The sequence below is a fragment of the Mesoplodon bidens genome, assembly GCF_964165515.1.
Source record: "Mesoplodon bidens genome assembly, chromosome: 13".
NCBI lineage: Eukaryota > Metazoa > Chordata > Mammalia > Artiodactyla > Ziphiidae > Mesoplodon > Mesoplodon bidens.
This window is the reverse complement of record NC_138169.1, coordinates 3,260,742-3,282,368: the sequence shown is the minus strand read 5'-3', so window position 1 is coordinate 3,282,368 and position 21,627 is coordinate 3,260,742. Positions and strand designations below refer to the sequence as shown.

General features: G+C 42.6%; 1 protein-coding gene across 1 annotated transcript in view; it reads right to left on the bottom strand.

The window, feature by feature from the left end:
• TMEM132D (transmembrane protein 132D) overlaps positions 1-21,627 on the bottom strand; it is a gene marked incomplete at both ends in the record, with an annotated part of 626,392 nt that overhangs the window by 453,178 nt on the left and 151,587 nt on the right. Inside the window, one exon of the mRNA XM_081251621.1 lies at positions 14,389-15,265. Within this exon, the coding sequence (XP_081107747.1) occupies positions 14,389-15,265 (877 nt within the window). The remainder of the gene's footprint in view (positions 1-14,388; positions 15,266-21,627) is intronic.

The following is a 21,627-nucleotide window of genomic DNA, read 5'->3' as shown; positions in this document are numbered from 1 at the left end:
GACCAGAGATAAAAGGTCGTCCCATTTCCACATCAGCAAAGCTGGGCTCTACCAACACACAGAGAATCTTTTCACGCTTTTAAGTTCATCATGGTCTTTGGCTTTACATTAATCAAAGCACTCGATCCCCTGAGACATATGGGGATTGACTATGTGTCAGACACTGCACTGGGGTTTTGAGCACGTGTAAGAAAGGAAAGAGGTCTGCTCACGTGGAGCTCACAGAGGGAGGAGACCAAAACAGTCAAAGCACAATGACCCAAACAGCTGAATTCCAAGCAGTGGTAAGTTCTATTAAAGAACATATTAAAGCAAGATGATGGTGGGAAGGGAGGGACCCTGCTTGAGATGTAATACTTAAGTAAGACATACCAATATCTATGTATCTATGTATCGATAGCCGTCAGTCATCCACCCATCCACCCATCCAGGTAACCACTTATCCATGTATCTTTGTATCTGTGTATCTACCTACCTACCTATCCATCCTTCCATCCATCCATCCATCCATCCATCCATCCATCCATCCATCCATCCTTCCATCCATCCATCCATCCATCCTTCCATCCATCCATCCATCCATCCATCCAACCATCCATCCATCCTCTATATCTATCTATCTATCTATCTATCTATCTATCTATCTATCTACCTTCATCATCATCATCATCATCATCTATCGATCATCTATCTATCTGCCTTTCTATCCATCTACACTATCCCTTCTTTAGCCCTCACTTTTCTCACCTAATGTTTTGGAAAACTTTCATATCACAAAAGCTATATAGTTTTCTGTGAATAGTATTATGCTAATGTAAAATAACCAATATCCCTTTAATGAGCACTTCAGTGATCTGCAGATATTGCCCTATTATCTTCTGCATTGAACAATGTGGAATGTTACTGCGGAAAAGTCTATAAACAGCCTGAATTTCTTCCCCTGGTAAATGACAAGTGACTCACTTTTTCCTTACAAAACATTTTGAAATCCGGAAAGTATCACTCACATACACAGACACGTACATAAGTATATATAAAGCATTAATTGAAATTAGATATATGTAGTATAAAGAAAAGAATATATATCACAAATGAACAGTTTAAAAGACAATAGTAAACACTCTTGTACTAGCGCCCAGGTTACAAACTAGAATATACCCAGTATCGGGGCTTCCCTGGTGGCACAGTGGTTGAGAGTCCGCCTGCCCTTGCAGGGGACACGGGTTCGTGCCCCGGTCCGGGAAGATCCCACATGCCACAGAGCGGCTGGGCCCGTGAGCCATGGCCGCTGAGCCTGCGCGACCGGAGCCTGTGCTCCGCAACGGGAGAGGCCACAACAGTGAGAGGCCCACGTACCAAAAAAAAAACAAAAACCCATATATATATATATATATATATATATATATATATATATATACCCAGTATCTTTGAAGCCCCCTGCATGTTTCTTCCCATTAATATCCTCATTCTCCCCACTGAGAACTATTATTCTAAATTTTGTGTTCATCTCCTTGTCATTTTTTATAGTTTTACCTAAATGAATGTATATATCCATCATCCACGAATACTTTGTTGTTAATGTATGCCTAATTTTTAATCTTTGCATAAATGTATTTTTCTGAATCTTTCAATTAAATATTTTATATCAGAGATTACCCGTAGGGATGTAATTGAATCATTTTCATGAATGTATAGGATTCCATTGTAGGAATATGTCAACATTTATTTATCCATTATCCTCCCAAAGGTCGTTTGGGACATTTCCAGTTTTTTGCTATTAAAACAGCACTGCTAGGAATATTTATGTATGCCTTCTGGTAAACAAATACAAGAGTTTCTCTAGATTCTATACTTTAGAAGTGGAAATTGCGGATCATAGTGTATGCATATCTTCAACACTGCTGGGTGTATTTCCTACAAAGGCGGCACCAATTTTGCCCACCAGGAATAAATGAAGGTTTCCTTTGCTCCTCATTCTCTACAACTTGTGGTATTATCAGGCTGCCTGACTTCTGGCAACCTGGTGGATATGAAATTGAAATGTGTAATAGTTTTAATTTGTTCTCTGATTTCTAATGAGATGGAGTATCTTTTCTATTTATTGGCTACTTTGTGTTTTTTCTTCTGTGAAATGTCTGCTCATATTTTTTACCCATTTTTCTTTTTGATTATTTTTCTTAATGAATTATAGGCATTCTTTATATATTCTGCATCCTAATTCTTTGTTGGTCTTGATGTGTTATAAATACCTTCCCCCAAATTATGGCTTTTGATATAAAAAAGTACTTCTTTTAAAATATAGTCAACTGTATTAATTTTTCCTTTGTGGTCAGTGTTTTGGTGTCTTGTTTAAAGAAACCCTTTCCTCCCAGAGCTTGTAAAGATATCCTTTAGCATTTTCTTCTGCATTGATTTCTTTTTTTCCCTTGAATACCAAATTGATCTGAAATTGATGTTTAAGAGATCTGATTCCTTTTTTTCTCATTTGGATATTCAATGTCTCAGTGTCATTCCTGAAAAATGCATCCCTTCTCACTGATCTGCAATTGTAGTTCCCTTACACAAAATCTCCTTTTTCTGTTCATTATCCTATACACCTATTGTGTTCCACTGTCACACTGTTTGATTATCTATGACTTTCAAATAACCCATCTATATTTTTCTTCTCTTTAGTGTCCCACCTATTCTTGACCATTTGATCTTCATATAAATTTAAAAATCAACTTGTCAAGAAGTTGATTTGCATTGGATTGGAATTGCATTGACGCTACAGATTAATATGGGGGGGGGAACTGTACACTCTTCTATCTCTGAACATGGCATATCCTATTTCTTCAGTTTTTTGTGAATAATTGTTCTACCTGAATGATTAGCTAATTAGCAATATCACTGAAATTTCATAATTAGGATATGTCTTGGCATTGATTTTCGTTACTCATTTTTTTCTGTAACACAGAATACCTTCAGATCTACAGATTTAACTATTCCTTAGTTTTAGGAAAAAATGTATTTGTGAATAAATTTTTTTGGTTCATTTTGTGGAATTCTGGGCTCTAGGACAGTAATCATCCTTATATTGGATTAACTTTCTTCTCTTCTCCCAAATTCTTTTTTTATATAAATTTATTATTTTATTTATTTATTTTTGGCTGCGTTGGGTCTTCGTTGCTGCACGCGGGCTTTCTCTAGTTTCGGCAAGTGGGGGTTACTCTTTGTTGCGGTGCAAGGGCTTCTCATTGCAGTGGTTTCTCTTGCTGCGGAGCACAGGCTCTAGGCACGCGGGCTTCAATAGTTGTGGCGCACGGGCTCTAGAGCGCAGGCTCAGTAGTTGTGGGGCACGGGCTTAGCCTTTCTGCGGCATGTGGGATCTTCCCGGACCAGGGCTCAAACCCGTGTCCCCTGCATTGGCACATGGGTTCTTAACCACTGAACCACCAGGGAAGCCCCCCAATTTTTTCAATCTTTGCATTTCCCCAGCACTCACCAAGATTATCTCCATCTTTTCTATATATGCCAATAATTCCTCTTTAAACTATGTCTATCCTGTTCCTTGTTTTTGATTTCTATTTTGCACAGTTTGGATCTTCAATTCATGTATTAGCTCTTTGGTCTACCTTATTATCTTTTTCATGATTTCCTTTTTATATTTTAACTCTTCATTTATGAAGTTCATGTTCTTTTAAAAAAAATTTCTACCTATTTAAAACTCACAGAAAAGCATTACTTTTGGTTTATGTTTCTTCCCAAATAAATTCTTCCTCTCTCTTATGTAGTTGTATTTCCTTCCTCCCTCCCTCCCTCCTTCCTTCCTTCCTTTTCTTTTTCCTTCTTTCTTCCCTTCCCTTCTGCGATATATTTACATAGATGAACTGCCATTTCTCCTGTAATCTGATTCATGCCCAACTTGGACAACTCTGATCCACACCCAGGTCTTCTATTTGTGTGGATAGAACATGGATGAGTTTTACACAACATGTGTTATCTTATAAAATATACACCAACACCTGAGTTTTCAACAGCCTGGGGTCACGGAGAGAGGAGGAGAGTTCAGGCAGGGCTTTGATGGATGGAATTAGGACCTGTTCCCCCTTTATGCAGTTTTTCAGATGCTCTGTGCCTGAGTCCACTCAACGCTGTGTGTGTTGAGATGGGAAAACAGAAAGGGAGAGAGGGTCAGTATTGTATTTCTTCCATCTGCTTGGAATAACCTTGGGCTTCAGATTACAGCTCCAATTCCTCTCTGGGTCTGGGATCCTTGCTTTTGATAAAGACAAGCAGCCCTGGATGTGATCTCTTTTATCATCAACAATCCTTCCACTGCCCGAAATGGGAACAGAAAAGACATACAAACCCTGATTTTTCACATTTGCATAAGGAGTTCACAGCCTGAAGAGGAAAAAAGATGATCTTGCTCCTCTGTGTTCTCTTTCTTCTGCCTCTGGCTCTTCCCAAAGTTGTTATCATATTTATGATGTTTTCTGTTTGGGTAAATTCATTTCTGCAATTGCTTACGACCCTTCTGCCTTTGCTCCCAGCTGGGGCTGACACAACTGACAAACCTTCATGATTGTCTCTGCTTCTGGTACAATATGGAGTTGATTGGAAAAGATATTCTGCTTTCGTAAAGATTATCTTTTCAAACAGCTACACCCACAGAGTCAAGTCAGGGAACAGAAACCACCGCAGATAACTGACCAGAAGGGCTTTAATACAGAGGACTGGTTACAGAGGGGCTGAAATTGCTGACAGAACAACTAGATGATGGTGATGCAGCCCTGATATAAATAACTGCAGGAAGTCTTTTCTCCTCGGGTCAGAAGGACAAAGCAAGGAGGGGGGATCCTAAGAGGCCAACGGCAAAGTCTCCCTGTAGGATTTGGAGCCATGGCACAGGCTGCCTGGCGGAAGCTGGAACCACAGATGGATGAGCTTTCTGGCCTGAGCAGGGACCAGGGAGCAAGAGAGAAAACTATCCCGACTTCTCCCATCTTCCCGGCCACAAGATTCCTGCCATTGGGCCCCATTGGCCGAACCCACCAGAGGCCAGATCTGGATAGCCTAGGGCATCTGGGAAACGCAGGTTACAGAGGTGGACCTACTGAGAGTCACAGCAGAGCAGGAGAAGGGTGAGCTGTAAACTGCAGAGCAAGCAGCCTCAGTGCATCACCTCTGTCCTTTCGCAAGTACAGCTTACTGGCGAAATTTTCTATGATTGCTAATGACTTACTACTGCAGCTAACAAACTACCCTAAAACTTAGTGCTTTAGAACACCACCATTTTGTTATACATCACTTTTTATGTACCAGGAATCTGAGCAGGGCTCAGCTGTGAGATGTGTCTCCTCCACCTGGAATTGCTGCAGTTCCCTGGTGGTACTAAATTGTCGGCTAGCTGACCTACAGTGGCCAAGACAGCTTCATGCATGTGTCTGGGGCCTGGACAGGAATGGCTAGAAGATGGGGATCACCAGGTCCCCCCAACTATGGAGCTTCAGAGCTTCTCATGGGATCTCCCAGAAGACGAGCTGGACTTCTTACAGGAGGCTCTGGGCTCTAAAAACAAGTGTTCCCAGACACCTAGGTGGAAAGTCACAGCTTCTTAAGAGTGTCTAGCCTCAGAAGTTCCAGATCCTCACTTCTGCTATAGTCTACCTGGAAAGAAATACACTGAAGCCAGACTCAAGGGGCAAGAGGTGGGGAAGAGCATCCAAGTATATAAGCCATGTTCAGGTGTCATCTCTCTTTCAAAGAGGCTTTGAAGGAGGGGAAACTGCACACTTGTGGTCAGATGCACTACGTTGATTTTTGCACCTACATCACTCAGCTGATTTCTGTCTTACTCTCGAGCTGATGCCTTCCCCAGGCCTTTGTTTGTGTGTTGATGCCGGAATGATTTTTGCTGGATTTTAAAAAATCAATTTACTTGCATACCTTCAAAATTGGGAGAGAGAATTCTGACATCTGGGTCCGCTCTCCTGTCTCCTACCAGCAGGTGCTGAGTCAGTCGCTTTCCTAAGTGATCCAAGAAAATGCCTCTTCAGCAGCTTTGAACATGCTCCTTCGTTTGTTTCTTCTTCATCGTTTAAGTCGGAGGTGACCTGCGCCTTGTGTTAACATGGCCCTCTTTCAGAATTAATTGACACTGTTCAGTGTGAAGTGACCCGAAGTCATCTGTTTGCATTTCAGCTGATAACTGACACATCCCTTGGTTGACTGGTTATTTCCTAAATGCCTGATCTGGAGCCATGCAACCTGCTCAAGGCTCACCTGTCGTCTTTCGTTTACACCATCAACACCTGGAAAGGTAAGAGCCCAGAGACTGAGGCTCAGTGACCTTCGATGACCTTCCCAAGGGTGCACAGGCAGTGAGGATGCCAAGATAGGTGCCCGTGGTCCTGGCTCCATTGCCCTGTGCCCTTCCTCATAAACCCATGTGGTCTCCAAGAGGTCTGCCCCCTGGATCTGAAATTGCCATTCCTCGTGATAATTATCAGTGTCCGAAGTGCCTGGAAGGGCCCACAATAATCCAACTAGCATCCTTCGGAGCTCTTTACTCTGCAGTGACTTGTAAGCCTGACAGATGCTCATGATGGCGGACTCACCTTCAACTGTCTATGCTCCAAAGCACTGTCTTAAGTTGGCATCTTATCCTGCCAAACAGACCCCCCATGGTCTCTCTCACAGCACCGACTACTCGGTACAGGGCTGGGTCCGTGTCTCTTATTTGCTGTTACATCCCCGGCACCAAGCTTCACACTCAAGAAACGTCTCCTCAATAAGGGAAATGCTTCAGGTAATTCATTCTCTTAAGTGCTTTTAAAAAGAATGAGATTTAGGAGTATTGGTGTCTACCTTCCTGCCTCACATTGATGGAGAGGGATTTTCCAAAACATGGGTTCTGGGATATAGGTCAGCGAGGGCGAGTTCTCCAGACCTCAAAGTAAATGTGTCATGAGCTCTAGGGCGTCTGTCAAGTTATTCACCTCTTGTGTTTCTGTGTCCAGTTCTGGAAAACACAGGTGATAAAAGCACCTACTTCGTGGGGTTGTTCTGAGGATTAAATGTGTGAAAAACATTTTAAGCACTGAGAACAGTGTCAGACACAAATAGATACTTAATAACTGCTGGCTATTATTATTACCATTATTATTATATTCAGCTATCTCCCCAAACTTCCTGGACCCAGCACATCATTCCTGTGTTCCCACGAGTAACCCAGAAGAGGTACAGAGAAGTCACATCTGAAGGTACTGGGAGAAGGATATGAAGACATCCCCTCAACAGCCTCTGTGGCCAGCCAACCAAAGACCACCTTGGAAATGGAATCTCCATGGATACCAAATGAATGAACACATGACACCAAAGACCGAAACCCATCCCCAACTCCTCCCCACCTGGCATTGTATAATCCTCTACCATCTCCCCACCCCTTTCCACCCCAGAACATAGACATGTGCCTGGGGGCAGGGAGAGGCCATAACACCCTGAAATGGCTGAGTGTTCTCACCCAACATGTATCTACTTTTGCTCACCCAGATTTGCAGACCCAAATTCACACCAGCCGTCAGAGCAATCAGCCAGGTACAGCCGTGATACACTAGTGAACCCAGCCCTTTCCCTCCAGTGGCTTTCAGTCTAGTTGAAAAGGAGACTGTCAGGTGGGTCTACCATGCAGGGGATGTGATAAGGTCCTTACACAGAGATGAAGGTCAGCTCAAGGTTACAGAGTATAAACAGCAATGCCCAGAAGCTGGCATAGCCAAAGAAGATCACAGAGAGCTTTGGATGCAAGACTTCGATCCCCAGAACCTCTTCATCTTAAAACTGCAAGTTGGGACCCCTGGATCAACATCTTCCCTTTCCCCCTCCCCTCAAGCCGCTGGCAGCCATCCATCTGGTCTCTGTATCTGCGAGCTTTTGTCAGGCTCCACATATAAGCGATAGTATACAGAATCTGTCTTTCTCTGACTTACCTCACTGAACATAATGCCCTTGAGGTTCATCCATGTTGTTGCAGAAAAAATAGAAATCACTATCTCAGAGAGGTTACCTGCTCCCTGCTGTCCACTGCAGCATTATTCGTCGTAGTCAAGACATGGAAACAAACTGAGTGTCCGTAGTGGGTGAATGGATAAAGAAAATGTGATGTATATACACAATGGACATTATCCAGCCATAAAAAAGAAGGAAATCCTTCCATTATCTTCTAGAACTCCCAGCCCTGCCAAGTTGGCCAAAGTCAAGTTCTCTTGCTCATGAGACAAGCCTCCCACTAGAACATGGGAAAGAGATTGAGTGAAACCTCAGGCAACTTTCCCAGTACCAATCTGGGAGCACAGCTGGTGTCACCGTTGGTACCTTCCTCCTTTCTTCTCTTCCCCCAAGAGGATCAGAGCCATCAACCTTGGTCCAAAAAAGTATCACTAGAAAGGAACCATAGCTGTCAGGTGATGAAGGGATTCTTGAGTTGGAGGCCACTATGGATTAACAGCTTGAAATGTGTGAAGTCCGTGAAGTTGTGTATAGAAAGGCTGTGTGTATTGTTACACAGTGGAGTTTGCACATACATGCATTAGACAATGAGACTCAATTATACAGGGTGGGGGGCACAGGGGACTGAGAGAGAGAGAGAGACAGAGAGAGAAGGCGGTTTAAATAGTTAAATTTCTAACTTGACCATTCAACTCAATAAGCGTAGCCCAGGACAGCAAGAAGAATGACATGAACCCAATGGCCCCCAACTCCAGCTGCAAGTCCGAATCTCTTGGACACCTTTTTCAAAAGACTAACACCAGACACAATATTGTAAATCAACTATACATCAATTAAAAACAACAATAATAAAAGAGATCATGAAAAAGATTGAAGAACATTTTTTAAAATCTGTTCACATATAGCTTTAGATTTCTGTTACCTTAAGGTATATGAACTGTAATAATAGACGGATAAACTACTTAAAGAAACTCCTGTGCAGGCATTTAGTTTCCTGGGTATTTTTGTTACTAAACAAAATACTAACACCAAGGCTCCACCCCAGACCGGTGCTGGGGCCAGAGGATCTTAGGAGCAGTCACCACTGGAAGCAGTGGCCTCAGCTCATCTCAGCTCCAGGTCCCTCTTACAGCACAAGTACCCTAATACGGCTGCACCCGACGCTTGTCATCTTGTATATATTACATGGCCTTGAAATAGACTAACCCTTTCACCTCAAGTCTAACAGAAGAACCTGCTCTCTGGCCCCTCCCTTAACAGAAGGTACATGGAGCGGACTCATGGAACCAGTGACAGCCATTCGATCCCCCAGTCATTGACGGGTGTCCAGGGCGGGCCAGGTAGTGCATGAGAAACGAGGAAAGGGCGGCGAGCAGACCAAAGTTTCTGCCCTCCTGCAGCACGCACTCAAGAGGAAGTAAAAACGTGTAGCAGGTACAACTTAAGGGATTTTCCAGAAAAGTTGGACTCTACCCAGGGTTACCTTCATTCTAAACTGGGAACCTCCCTCTGCGTTAAGAGCTGAATTTTTTCCCGACAGCCACAGTCATGGTTTTTCACTTGCAGGGGCGATTTTATCCCCAAGGGGACATTAGGAAAGAGCTGGACCCATCTTGGGGGATCAAAATTCGGGGCTGTGTATACAGTGCGCTGAGGCCAGGGACGCTGCTAACCGTCCTACAATGTACAGACCGGACTGCCCCTCACAACAAAATGTCATCTGATCCAAATGTCAATAGCCAAAGGCTGAGACATGTCTACTCTTTTGGATTATAACCCAAACTGTAAAGTAAATATCCAGATGCCCTTACTGAAATAAATGAATGGTTGAATAAAAAAATACATGAGGGAGAATAAACACATTTCACCTGCAGGATTCAAAAAAAATTTACATAAATATACCACCCACAAGGAGGCAGAGTGTAATTCCGTAATTGTGAGCTGTGGATCATCACTTCCTTCTGGAAAATACAGTATAGGGAGTGCAGAAAAAAGCAACTTTACAGACGAAAAACCCGAGAAATACCACCCCAGCCAGCGACCAAATTTCACATCAACAGTGATTAAGTCAGGGTGGGAGTATGTGTTCTTGATCCAATGCAATGAAAATGGCATTTTTCGTTTGTTTGTTCTTGAAAATCCCAATTGGCTTTTATTTCAAGATGATGGGGGAATAAAAAAGAGCACAGAGATACACCTGACGTCTTTGTGCCTTTACCTGTGCTGTCCCCTTTGCCTGAAATCCCTTTTTTTTGGCCTATAAAACCACTACATAATCAACAAGGACCTACTGTACAGCACAGGGAACTCCACTCAATATTCTACAACAACCCATATGGGAAAAGAATCCAAGAAAGACTAGACACATGCATATGCACAACTGAGCCATCCCACTGCACATCCGAAACCAACACAACACCGCAAGCCAACTACACTCCAATCAATACAAAACAAAACAAACAAACAAAAAAAAAACCCACTACACACCAGCTCCCTCTCCTACCCCGGGCACAGACAGCAAGTAGGTATGTGAGCCACTGGGAGCTTCCCAAGAGTCTTTGCACCTTTGATTATAGTAAGAACAGAAGGAACTTCTGAAGGGATTCGTTGTGCCGGGCCGGGGAGGGGTGCTGGGCAAGAAGGCTGTTGCATCTACACCAGGGGCGTCCTCCCCCTCCCACCCTGTGCATTGCCAAGGCTAGTGCCCCCGTGCCTTATTAATTCTTGAGACCCAAAATATACATCCAACTAACCTTTCATGTGTTTATTTTCTTAGATTAGCAGGCTGGGATTTATGGCCTGCAGCTAAGAATATTACTGGCTACACCAGGGCATAGTTTATCTGAAATAGAATAAGGAGAGATCTTTTCCTGGTCCAAGGTAGGTTCAAAAGCTACATCATTCAAGTGAATCAAGTTCAGGGCCAAACCACCTCAAACCACCACATATTATTTCTAACAATTGAGATTCCCAAACCACCAAAGAATATGTTTTGAGGCTTATCAACCCCAGGCCCACTTTGTCCCTTGTCAAATATTCTTACTTTATTCTCTTTCTCTTTTGTTTACAACTCTTATCTTTGCAAGAATATCTGCTTGGTAATAATGCCTTATTCGGAGATGGCCTTAGGTCTGACCACAGTCTGGGCATGAGATTCTTAACAAACTCTTGAGTATTTAGCATGTAAAACTGTAAAGACTTCAGCAAAGTATACGTATTGGTTAATAATTAACAATATGCCCATTCATTCATTCATTTAACCAATCTAAGCATATCTCTGATTTTGAGAAAAGCACCCAGGTATCTGAGTGCCATGCCTCTGCTCTGGACCTTTCCACCTGCATTTTCTGGAGTATCAGGGAACCAAACTAATGCTATGCAAATATCTGGCTTCAGGCTCACATTCAGATCTGACAACGAGACTCCTTTGAAATTGACTTCCTGTGGGAAGAAGCAACCAAAAAATAGGTGGGAAAAGATGAGCAAGAAAGAGCTTTCGAGGCCTTTGATTCTCCGGACACATAATCAGGTGATGAGAGACCTAGGATGCTTCAGACATTAGCTCTCTGCCGGGGAAGGAAAGGAGATGGGGTGGTGAGAACATGCAAGAAAGGGTACAAGTGCTGTAGGATGCTTCTGTTGTCCACTGGAAGGAAAACATTCTCTGAAATTAAAAGGGATCCTTAGATGTCTAAAGAACAAACGCGTTTTGCTTTTCTTCCTTTGTGGAGGTCTGCTTTGGAAGACTCGAGCTCCAGGAGAGAACAGAACTTCTAAGATGACAAACAGCCCCATCCCGGTTTTTCTCTGTGCAATGGTTAATGCACACACATGCACCCTCCCAGCTATTTTTGTAAATTGCCCTTACGGATAATTTGCACGACAAAACTTGTTTCCCAGAATGGAAGCTGAGCCCCTGTGTGTAGCCACAGTCACCCAGAGATCACAGGTGCAGAAGTGACAGGAAGGTGGCAGTAGGTGGTCAAACAGTGTCTGCAGCAGGACTCTTGTTGGAGGCACAGGTAATTTGGTCCCCCCTCCACCCTGGCCATCCTTAAGTGGTGAGGGAAGTCCTGCTGACAGCTGATCTACAAAACATTAGCCCAGCTCTGGATCTCATTAGCATTGTCACGGCTGAGTCTAGAAACAAGTCACCATTGCTGAGGAAAGCACCCAAGGATACTTGGCTGGATCCTTCAGGGTTATTTACAGCAGATGGCCAGATAGAGCAGGCCCATGCTAATTCTATATATTTGGAAGCTATGCTAAATGAGTGTCAAATTGGCTCCATTAAAAAAGATACACAGTTTTATTATTTTCTAATTATGACAATTCCGACTAAAGGCTAATGACATTACCAGATCCAGGTTTCCCGTCAGCTGTTTTCATAAACAGATAAGACTCATTGCTAATTAGAGCATGTTAAGTATTCAACAGACACATTATTAATGCCAGCCTTTAACAAGATGGAAAGTGTGCCACTTTACCAACTTAAACACACATTCATGAAATATTTACTGATTTACTATTGTCTTAACTAGAAAACTGATTTTTTAAAACACCTTTCTAATTGATGGACTCTGAACACATACACTTTGGCTCTACATCCAAAATTTTCCAATCTTTTGACTTGTAAGGGGAGCCACCCAATCTAGATGCTTCAAAGATGCTTCTTTCTGAATCTGCGAAGACTTGGAACCTTTAGATTATGTAGCCCGGGAGCAAATTTCTCCATGTTGCAGCTTGCTGATGACAAGACAGCCCTCAGGACTCAGAGGAACACCTTAGTAGGCAGTGGATTGTGGCTGGATGCACAGCTATTTGTGAAATTTAATTCTACATATATAACCGATTCCCAAAAAAAACCGATGTGGATATCATCTCCTGGAGAGTTAAAACTTTAAGAGATTCTGGTTCGTAAACCAGGGTCCAGGAAATCAACAATCAGTAGTTGGCAAACAGAAAAAATGTCGGAATATGAAATCATGTGATTTCCCCTTATTCAAAACCTTGAGTTTCCATCAGCAAAATATTTCTCTATATAAACAGCCATCTCCACGAAGAATATTATATAAGACTGTTGTGCCTGAGAAAACCAAGCACAGAGCTAGCACACCAGCCAGAGGGCCCATGACCAGCTCAATCTAGGTCTGATTTCTGAAGAACAGAAGGGAGAGATCATGAGGGCTCATACCCACAGATGTGTTTATGTGCCCTAAATCCCTGTGCTTAATCCCCAGATGCACCTCCAACCCCAGCCAAAGGTTTTACCTTCCAACAATCAGCCAAGTTCAGTCATGAGGTTAATGCCGTCTATTGGTTTCTGTTTCTTCAGTTGAGATTAAAAGGGAATTCCCAGCACTAGCTCACAATCAACAAAACTGAAATGTGCAAAGTATAAGCAAAAGAATGACTCCTTTCTTAAACTCACCCACCCCTTAACAAACACAGAAAGAAAGAAGTTTAAAAAAAAAAGAAAGAAAGAATGGGAGAGGGACAAAAGGGTTGATCATTACTGGATGTACTTTAAAAACCAACATATAAATGTGTGCCATGTCCACTAACACTAATATGTTCGGAGGTCATAAACAAATTTGATTACATGGCACTTCAGATCAAGTTTCTGGAGTATGTAGCAATGTCAGGACATATTTAGTGACCTAACAACACTTATACCAAATAGCTGTTATAATCAGACTCATCTGTATTTAAAACAAACGAACCAAAAAACTGTTATGAAAATCCAGTCAAACCAAGGCAAGTAGCTTCCCTCCCATACTACATTCCAAAGAGAAAATGCACTCATTGTTTTTCCTAAAGCTCACAGTACTCACTTTAAATGTCTCGTCTTTGGTATATTCTTATATAAGACACTCAACGAATTCTACTGGATAGCCTTCACACTTTTTGTTCTTTTATATTTTGAGCACTAAGCTCTATTTCCAGAGAGAAATAAAATAACTTTGAGGTTGGTACCATAGAGCGCACTTAGAACTCACACGTTTGGAAGAGATTTTGAGTTGGCAGAGCTGCATCCCCTACCCTTCCCCACAACTGTCGCCATCCCATTTGCAGGCTGATTTCAACTGTGAGCCATTTATCCTAAAACCTGCTGAGAACCGCCTGAGCCAGGGCACAGGCAGGTTAGCCTCCTCCCGGCTTTTCTGGGATGGCCCGGAAAACCTATGAATGAGAAGGTCTTCACCGCCCAGCTGCCAACCCGGAGAGATCCAGCTGGTCTCTCGATTTGACAGTGAACACGGAGTCTGTAAAACCTGGAAGGATGTTTCTACCCCGGACAGCGCTAACACAGCTCTCCGGATCAAATAGACGGGGTTCCCAGAAGCACCCTCTGACCTTGGAGATGCTACAGGGAGATACTCCCAATGAACTCACCTCAGCGTGAAGCGGTCCTCGGTGGAGTTTTTGGAGATGGAGACGGGAAACGTCAGCACATCTCCCTGCCTGACTGTCTTTGGCACGTACTGCACGGCCACGTGGTTGTCCAAACGCAGCTCTCTCAGGGGCGGCCGGCTCGGGGTCTGGTAAAGAAAAACGCTCCCGATCCTCTGCAAGGGAGGCCCCGACTCATCGATGTCGCTGCGGCCCGGCCGCATCCCTCCGGCTCTCCTGGCACAGTCTCCGTGCTCGTCCCCCGGCTGCAGGGCGTAGTAGAGCTCCACGGGGCTGCCCTCGGGGGGCTCGGGCGACTTCTTCCTCCCGGCCACCACCGTGGGGGGCCCGAACCAGGCGGCCGGGAGCTCCAGCTGCGCCACGCACAGCCCCAGGGCCCCCTGCAGCCGGCAGCTGCTCCTCACCTCCCGGGTCTCCCGGAAGGCGAACACCCGCAGGCAGGGCAGCCTCTGCACGGGGCCGGCGTCGTCCCAGTCCCTGCCCACCACGTGGAACAGCACCTGCACGCGGGGCCGGCTCAGGGAGACCTTGTCCCGCAGGATGTGCGCTTTCAGCTTCCAGTTGAGGGAAAACGTGCTGGTGAATCCAAACGGGCTGGAAGGCAGCATCAAGTCCTGGGGGACCACCTGCTCGATGGCGAAAGGCCCGTAGCTGGCATTCAGGACGGGGAACCTCTTGGATTTGTAAATCAGAAAGGACTCCACGCGCGACTGCAGACTGGAGTTTCTCATGATGTCCTGGTTGGCTTCCTTCAGGAAGAAGGACACGTCCGCATGGTGGATGTGGTAGGTCACGGGGAGGTAGGTGGGCAGCAAGGAGAACCTCTGGATGCTTTCCAGGATGCCGCGGCTCGCCACCACTGTCGGGATGAATCGGGGTTCAGGGGTTAGAGACTCCAGGGCAAGGGTACCGATATTTCAGATCTCTTTGCACCTCTCCCCCCCCTTTATAAGGACTGCCTTGTCTTTGCACTAATTACGCAATTCTTTACTCAAAAGGTCTTACTTAAATCAACTCATCTTATAGGAAATATATTTCTTTAAAAACATTGATGCCACTGGAGTAGACAACAGGCATCACTGGCCATGCATAGAAGCTAAGTGTGCAAGTAAATAAATTTCAAATCATGCCTTTAATTTTCAGCTAGCGGTCCTGGTGCCTTTAGGAGGTGATGGGTTATGCCCAAGACTTGTTCTCTTTTCGTTAAAGGGAGAGATCCTCATGAGAAAGGTCTTAAAAATGTGCTGGCATCCAACAGAGAAGGGCATTCCCGTGAACTCAACCAGATGGACCAAGGCTGGAAACGAGAATGACCTTCTCAGCATGTGGTTTGAGGCTGTGTCCATATTCCACCCAATACTATTTTATGTTCCACCAGATACACCCGCCGCACGTAAGGACACAATGACCATCGCGAAATGATAAAGGGCATTAAGGTGGGCAATCACATATCACTTGGACATCACACACTTTCCTGGGGGTTAAGCTGAGAGATGGAGAGAAAAGACCTCGGAAGGATCATGCTAGGAGGAAACCTCCAGAAACAGATGAGATGGGCTGACCACGTCTGGTCGGGTCCCTGTGTCCCTAGAACCCAAGAACCAAGGGGATTCCATCACTCATCCTTCGTAAAAGCTATGTTGACCCCAATGCACAGAAAGCATTCTTTTTTTTTTTCTTTTTCCTTACTAAGCATATCCCTCCCTCAGGGGGAACATTCCAAAATGTTATTTTTACATCGTGCCTTATATTTTGGAAGAAAAACACAGACACAGAAATTACATAATTCAAGAACCAACTTAACAGGCTTTAGAAATGGAAATTATTGGCTCTGGGATCACTGACTTTCTAGGCAAAGCTCCACAAGTTATCTGAAGCCCTTCTCATTAGTCACCCTGTAAGTATCACTGGTTCTTTTGCAGTAAAAGCAACTGAAGCCCTGACATTCATCAGGCCAAACTGTTTCAGAGGCTCACGTGAGCACACTTTGCGATGCATGATGCCTACATGAGCCTGGACCCCTCTTGGCTGTTGTCTGTGAACAGAGGAGGAAGCAAAGGACTCAGAGAAAGGGGTCTTGACTGTGGCTTTGCTGCACAGATCTCGAGAGAGAACAGGCAAGTCACTGAGCCTCTCTGCCTCTCCTGGACTGGTCTGAATGAAGTAGGAGGGCACCAACCCGAGTATGGAGGCCCCCATCCAGTTCTAACAGTGCAGGATGCTCAGCTGTGGTCCATCCTGCTTCTAGACAAGAAGCCAGCTTGACATACACTCATCCTGAGTTGATGGACAGCCCCAAGGGAAGGGCTCCCTCAATTCCATGGCATCATCCAACTCAGCCCAGGCTGAGCGCCCCAGTTCAGCAACGAAGGTGTCTATGGCCCTGAACCATTTGAAACTTCCAGTATCTGAGCAGTTTCGATTCACCCAAGCGGCGATTTCATATGATTCAACCTAATACATCAGAATTTCTTTGTCAAACATCAGAATATCATAGACCTCACAAGAGACCTCATTCCTTTATCAGGACTACATTTTTCTTAACGCTCTGGAAATCCCTCAGGATTTATATTTTCAATAAACGTGTATCATCACATGTGAGTTTTTCATGAAATTGAAGCACAAGCAGTGAGTTTCGTGCTCATGTTCAGGGTTGAAGCTTTCTCCTTCATCCCATCTCTGGGTACCACCTCCCCTCCCCCACCTTGCTGGCTACACTCCTGTGACTGCTCAGGCTGTGTCATAAATGGAATGCCTCCTTTGACTGCATGATTCTGCGTTTATATGCACCATCGATGTCCTTCTGTAGATCCCATACTTCCTTATCACAGGACTTCATGCTCTTCTGTAATTCCCTTCATGCCCCAGTGGGTTATATGCAAGTGAGCAGAGATGACATATGAGCCTTTTCTCTGTTTTATTCATAGTCCCTAGAAGAGCACCCGACAAATACTAGCTTCTCAGTAAATATTTGAAAAATGAACGAATCAACAAGTGAATTATGCTTCCAATATTACAAAAAGCAGATTATATTTTTACGTCAGGATTTTATATGCTGTCTCCTCCAATACTATCACTCTATAATTAGAATCTTCCATCCTTTTATCCCATGAAGAGCTCCATGTAATCTTGGTGATAAAAGACCTACATCCATCACACAGTGCCCCCTGATTCTTTTTTTTTCTTTTTTAATGTCATTGGAGTACAGTTGACTTACAATGTTGGGTTAGTTTCAGGTGTACTGCAAAGTGATTCAGTTATACATATACATGTATCCATCCTTTTTCAGATTCTTTTCCCATTTAGGTGATCACAGAATACTGAGTAGAGTTCCCTGTGCTACACAGTAGGTCCTTGTTGGTTATCTGTCTTATATATAGTAGTGTGTAGATGTTCATTCCAAGCTCCCGATTTATCCCTTTCCCCACCCCACGTTTCCCCTTTGGTAACCATAAGTTTGTTTTCGAGATCTGTAAATCTGTTTTGGTTTTGTAAATACGTTTTAAAAAATGATACAAATGAACTTATTTACAAAACAGAAACAGACTCACAGACGCCCTGATTCTTATAAATGCAGCTTGGCACCACTCGGGTTGTCATCACACCAGCCTGTCTTTCATTGTAGACACTGCTGAAGCCAAATAGCCAGGTTATAGATAGTCAAACATTAATACCAGACACCGAGGCTCTGTGAACTTTCCTGTTGGAACATCTGACCCCTATTTGAGTACACCAAACTAAACTGTGCAACTAATTACATATTCCAAGGGCAATGGCTGTGGGTCCTCTGACTTTATTTGGGAAAGCAACCAGGGGAACACCACGGACATCATTCAAAGGGAAGTCATTTCTAAGCTTCATTCCACGAAGAGCCTATTTGTCTTTTAGCCTAGTATCTGACCTACATGTTTATTGCTTAAAAATGCTCCAAGTTGACCTAAAGCTAGTGTTATTTCCTTTTTCTGTCTTTTTTTAAAAAACAAAATTCAAAAAAGAATGTTCCACCATGCACAGAATAGATTAAGAAGGAAAACTAATTAACCTCAAATCCCCACGGGGGTGGCTATTATAACCTAGGAGCACCAATTCCACATAAAAAAAAAGAGCAAGGTATCAAATAACAAAGAAGTTGCACGTGGTAAATCTCACTTAATAACCCATTAAGAAAAAAAATTACGTTTGATTTTGGTGCTGTGACTTTATATGCTTATTTGAAAGAAAGTGACATGTTCCCATCGTTAAGCAACGCAGTGACCTCATAGAGATTTTCTATTAATTTACCATTTTGAAAACATAATTTCCCCTAAATAATACTTTTATGAAACCTAAGAAAGACGGTGATTTGAGCACAGACCTTTAAAATTTCCCCTGAGTGGACTCAAAAACAGTAACTAAGGGAATATGGTAATAAATAAAAATCTGTGTCTGTGTTGAATATTCAGTGCAAATTGCACGCCCTGGCCTGGGAGAATTCCTGAGAAATTAAATGGGATACCAATGCCTCATGCAGAAAATACAGCATGGTGAGGGTTGCCAGATACAACATACAGGAAACGCAGTTATGTTTCCATTTCTAATTGACAGAAATGTTGCATGGGACATGCTTATAATTAAAAACAAGAACAAAATTTGTTGTTTATCTGAAATCCAAATGTTACTGGGCACCCTGAATTGTTGTTGGCTAAATCTAGCATCTCTAAGCATGACATCATAAAAGAAGATGATAGCCTGGTGGAACTACCCTGATATTTCTAAGAGCAAAGGCCACTGTATCCCAGGAATGCCCCACACTGGGTAACGTTCCTGATGCTGGCTGCTGACAACATTTGTAATCAGCTGAATTGAAAGACTCAGGAGTGAGTTGGACCACACTGTGTAGAAAACCCCAGAATCAGGGCCTCTTGCTGATGTGGAACAGGAGGTATGACACAGCGTCACTGTGGACTGAGTCTGAGCCAAAGCAAAATGACTTACGGGACACTGGCCCCCAGTGTAGCAGCTGTACCAAATTGAGAGAAGGGAGAGTACAACAATGGTCTGAGAATACCAGGAAAGCCAACACATCCCCATGCTGCTCAGGCTGCTGCATCACCGATATGGGAATGTAGGGCCAGCGCCCTTCCAGGTGGACATTTCATGTGCAGCTCTATCAAGAGCAAGTGGAAACCAAATGGAAAGAACAGGAAGCCACCCCACTGTGTCAGGGAAATGCCAATGCACTAGAGGCTACCCTCATTCAAGGACAGCTAGAGAGAAGGCAAATACAGATGAAAAACAGAAGGAGCATAAAATGTTTGTTTCATAAATAAAAACTGCAAAATCAAAGAAGGGCATTTGATAGGGCACTGAAGAGACAGGAACAGCAAAGCTTTGAAGGGTGGTTACCACAGAATACTGATGTATATTTTACACAGAATAACTTCTATGCTCTCACTAATCAAGAAAATGCAGGACCCTTGTTATTTTATAATGAAATAAGACTAAGATGGAAGAAGATACGGCAGTATTAAAAGCAAGGGATTTAAAATGGTTTCAGAAGCAATAAAAAAGATATGAAAAAGGAGAAAATTGAATTTATCCTGTGTAAAAGAGAATGTGTGAAGCTTTCCCTGAAGCTAAATGGAAAAGACAAGAAATGAAAATGATGATCAGTGCCAGGCTGCAAACATGGGACATATTAGATATGTATACAGATAATAGGGCTTCTAAGAAAAATAGCAGAAAAATGCAAAAGAAGCATCATTAAAAGACAATCGAGAAAGGAAAACAGTCCTGGGGTAAAAATAAATAAATATTTCACTGAATTCCAAGGAAAACTGGAAACACCACCTTTTAGGTATTTCCTAAAGTCATTTCTTAATGTCAAGGATAAATAAATAATTCTATAAGTGCTTATTTAAAAATAAAACAGAAATTCAAAAAGAAAAATATCAACTGGCCTCAGTTGTATCTACCGTACAAAATTAAGTCTTAAAAATGATAAATATTTCCATAAATCTGATGGAGAATGTTCAAATTGAACAATTCTCTAACCTAGAGATTTTCCTGATAATATGTGAGGACAGGAGAAAGATGCAAGGTTACAACCTATCTGTCCTTCCTTAAGAAAAAAAAAAAACAAACAAACACTGAAGCCTATTATTCAGGCAGCCAGGAGGTGGTTAAAGTGTAATATTCAGAAACAGGAAGGTCATGACATAAACATGAAAACATTTAAGCATCGAATAAATTCAAATACAGTTTTAAATGTAGGCAAAACCAACAAGGTCAAAATAGTTATTGATCAAAGAAAAACCATAATCCAAACATTATATTATTTAAAAATCATAAACTTGGTAAAAATGCCAAAAGAAACATGAAAAGAAAAAAAGTAAAAGGGTACTAATTTTGTATATCCATAGAAGTGGCTTTATTTTTGTCAATGGTAACCAAATAAATATATATTTAACTATAATTTTTTACAAGTTTAAAATCAGGCTGTTTGGCTTACAAATTGGAAAGGGAGAGAGAGAAAGAGAGAAAACAGAAACAGCTCATTGAGTGATATATTGAAATTACAGAACACAGATCATCAAGAAAGAAAAATGATAAAAAGCATAAAATATGATGAAAGGAGTAAGAACAAATTTGTTAATTATGACACTAAATATAAATGAGTTAAACTCTACTGTGAAAAGACAAACACTGTCAGGATGACTCAAAAATTATAAGACATATGTCCTATGTCTCTTGTTGCCAATAATAAAAACTTTCCTTTGGTCCTTCTTAATGCTTTTGGCTTTGAAGTGTATTAGGGTGGGCCAAAAATTTCGTTTGGGTTTTTCTGTAAGCTGTTACAAAAGCCCAAACTTTTTGGCCCACCCAATATTTTTTTCCTGAGGTTAAGACAGCCATCCCTGTCCATGTTTTCCTTGTTTTTTGTAAGCATTTTCTTAGTACAACATTTTGCCTGCTTTTATTTTGTGTAACTGTGTCACTTTTCTTAGTGTCAGTGTCAAAATAGATTCTGATTGTAAGCCTCCACTTGATTGGTATGTTTGAATTTATTCCTGCTATCATATTCTAAACTTAAATGTCCCACAATTGTGTGTGTGTGTATGCGTGCGTGCTTCATTTCTTCTCTTTTGCTGGATGGATTTTTATGTGCTCCTTTTTTCTTTCTAGAGATTGAAAAATGTTATAGAGGTTCTTGATTGTCAAAGAAAAAATATGCATTCAAAT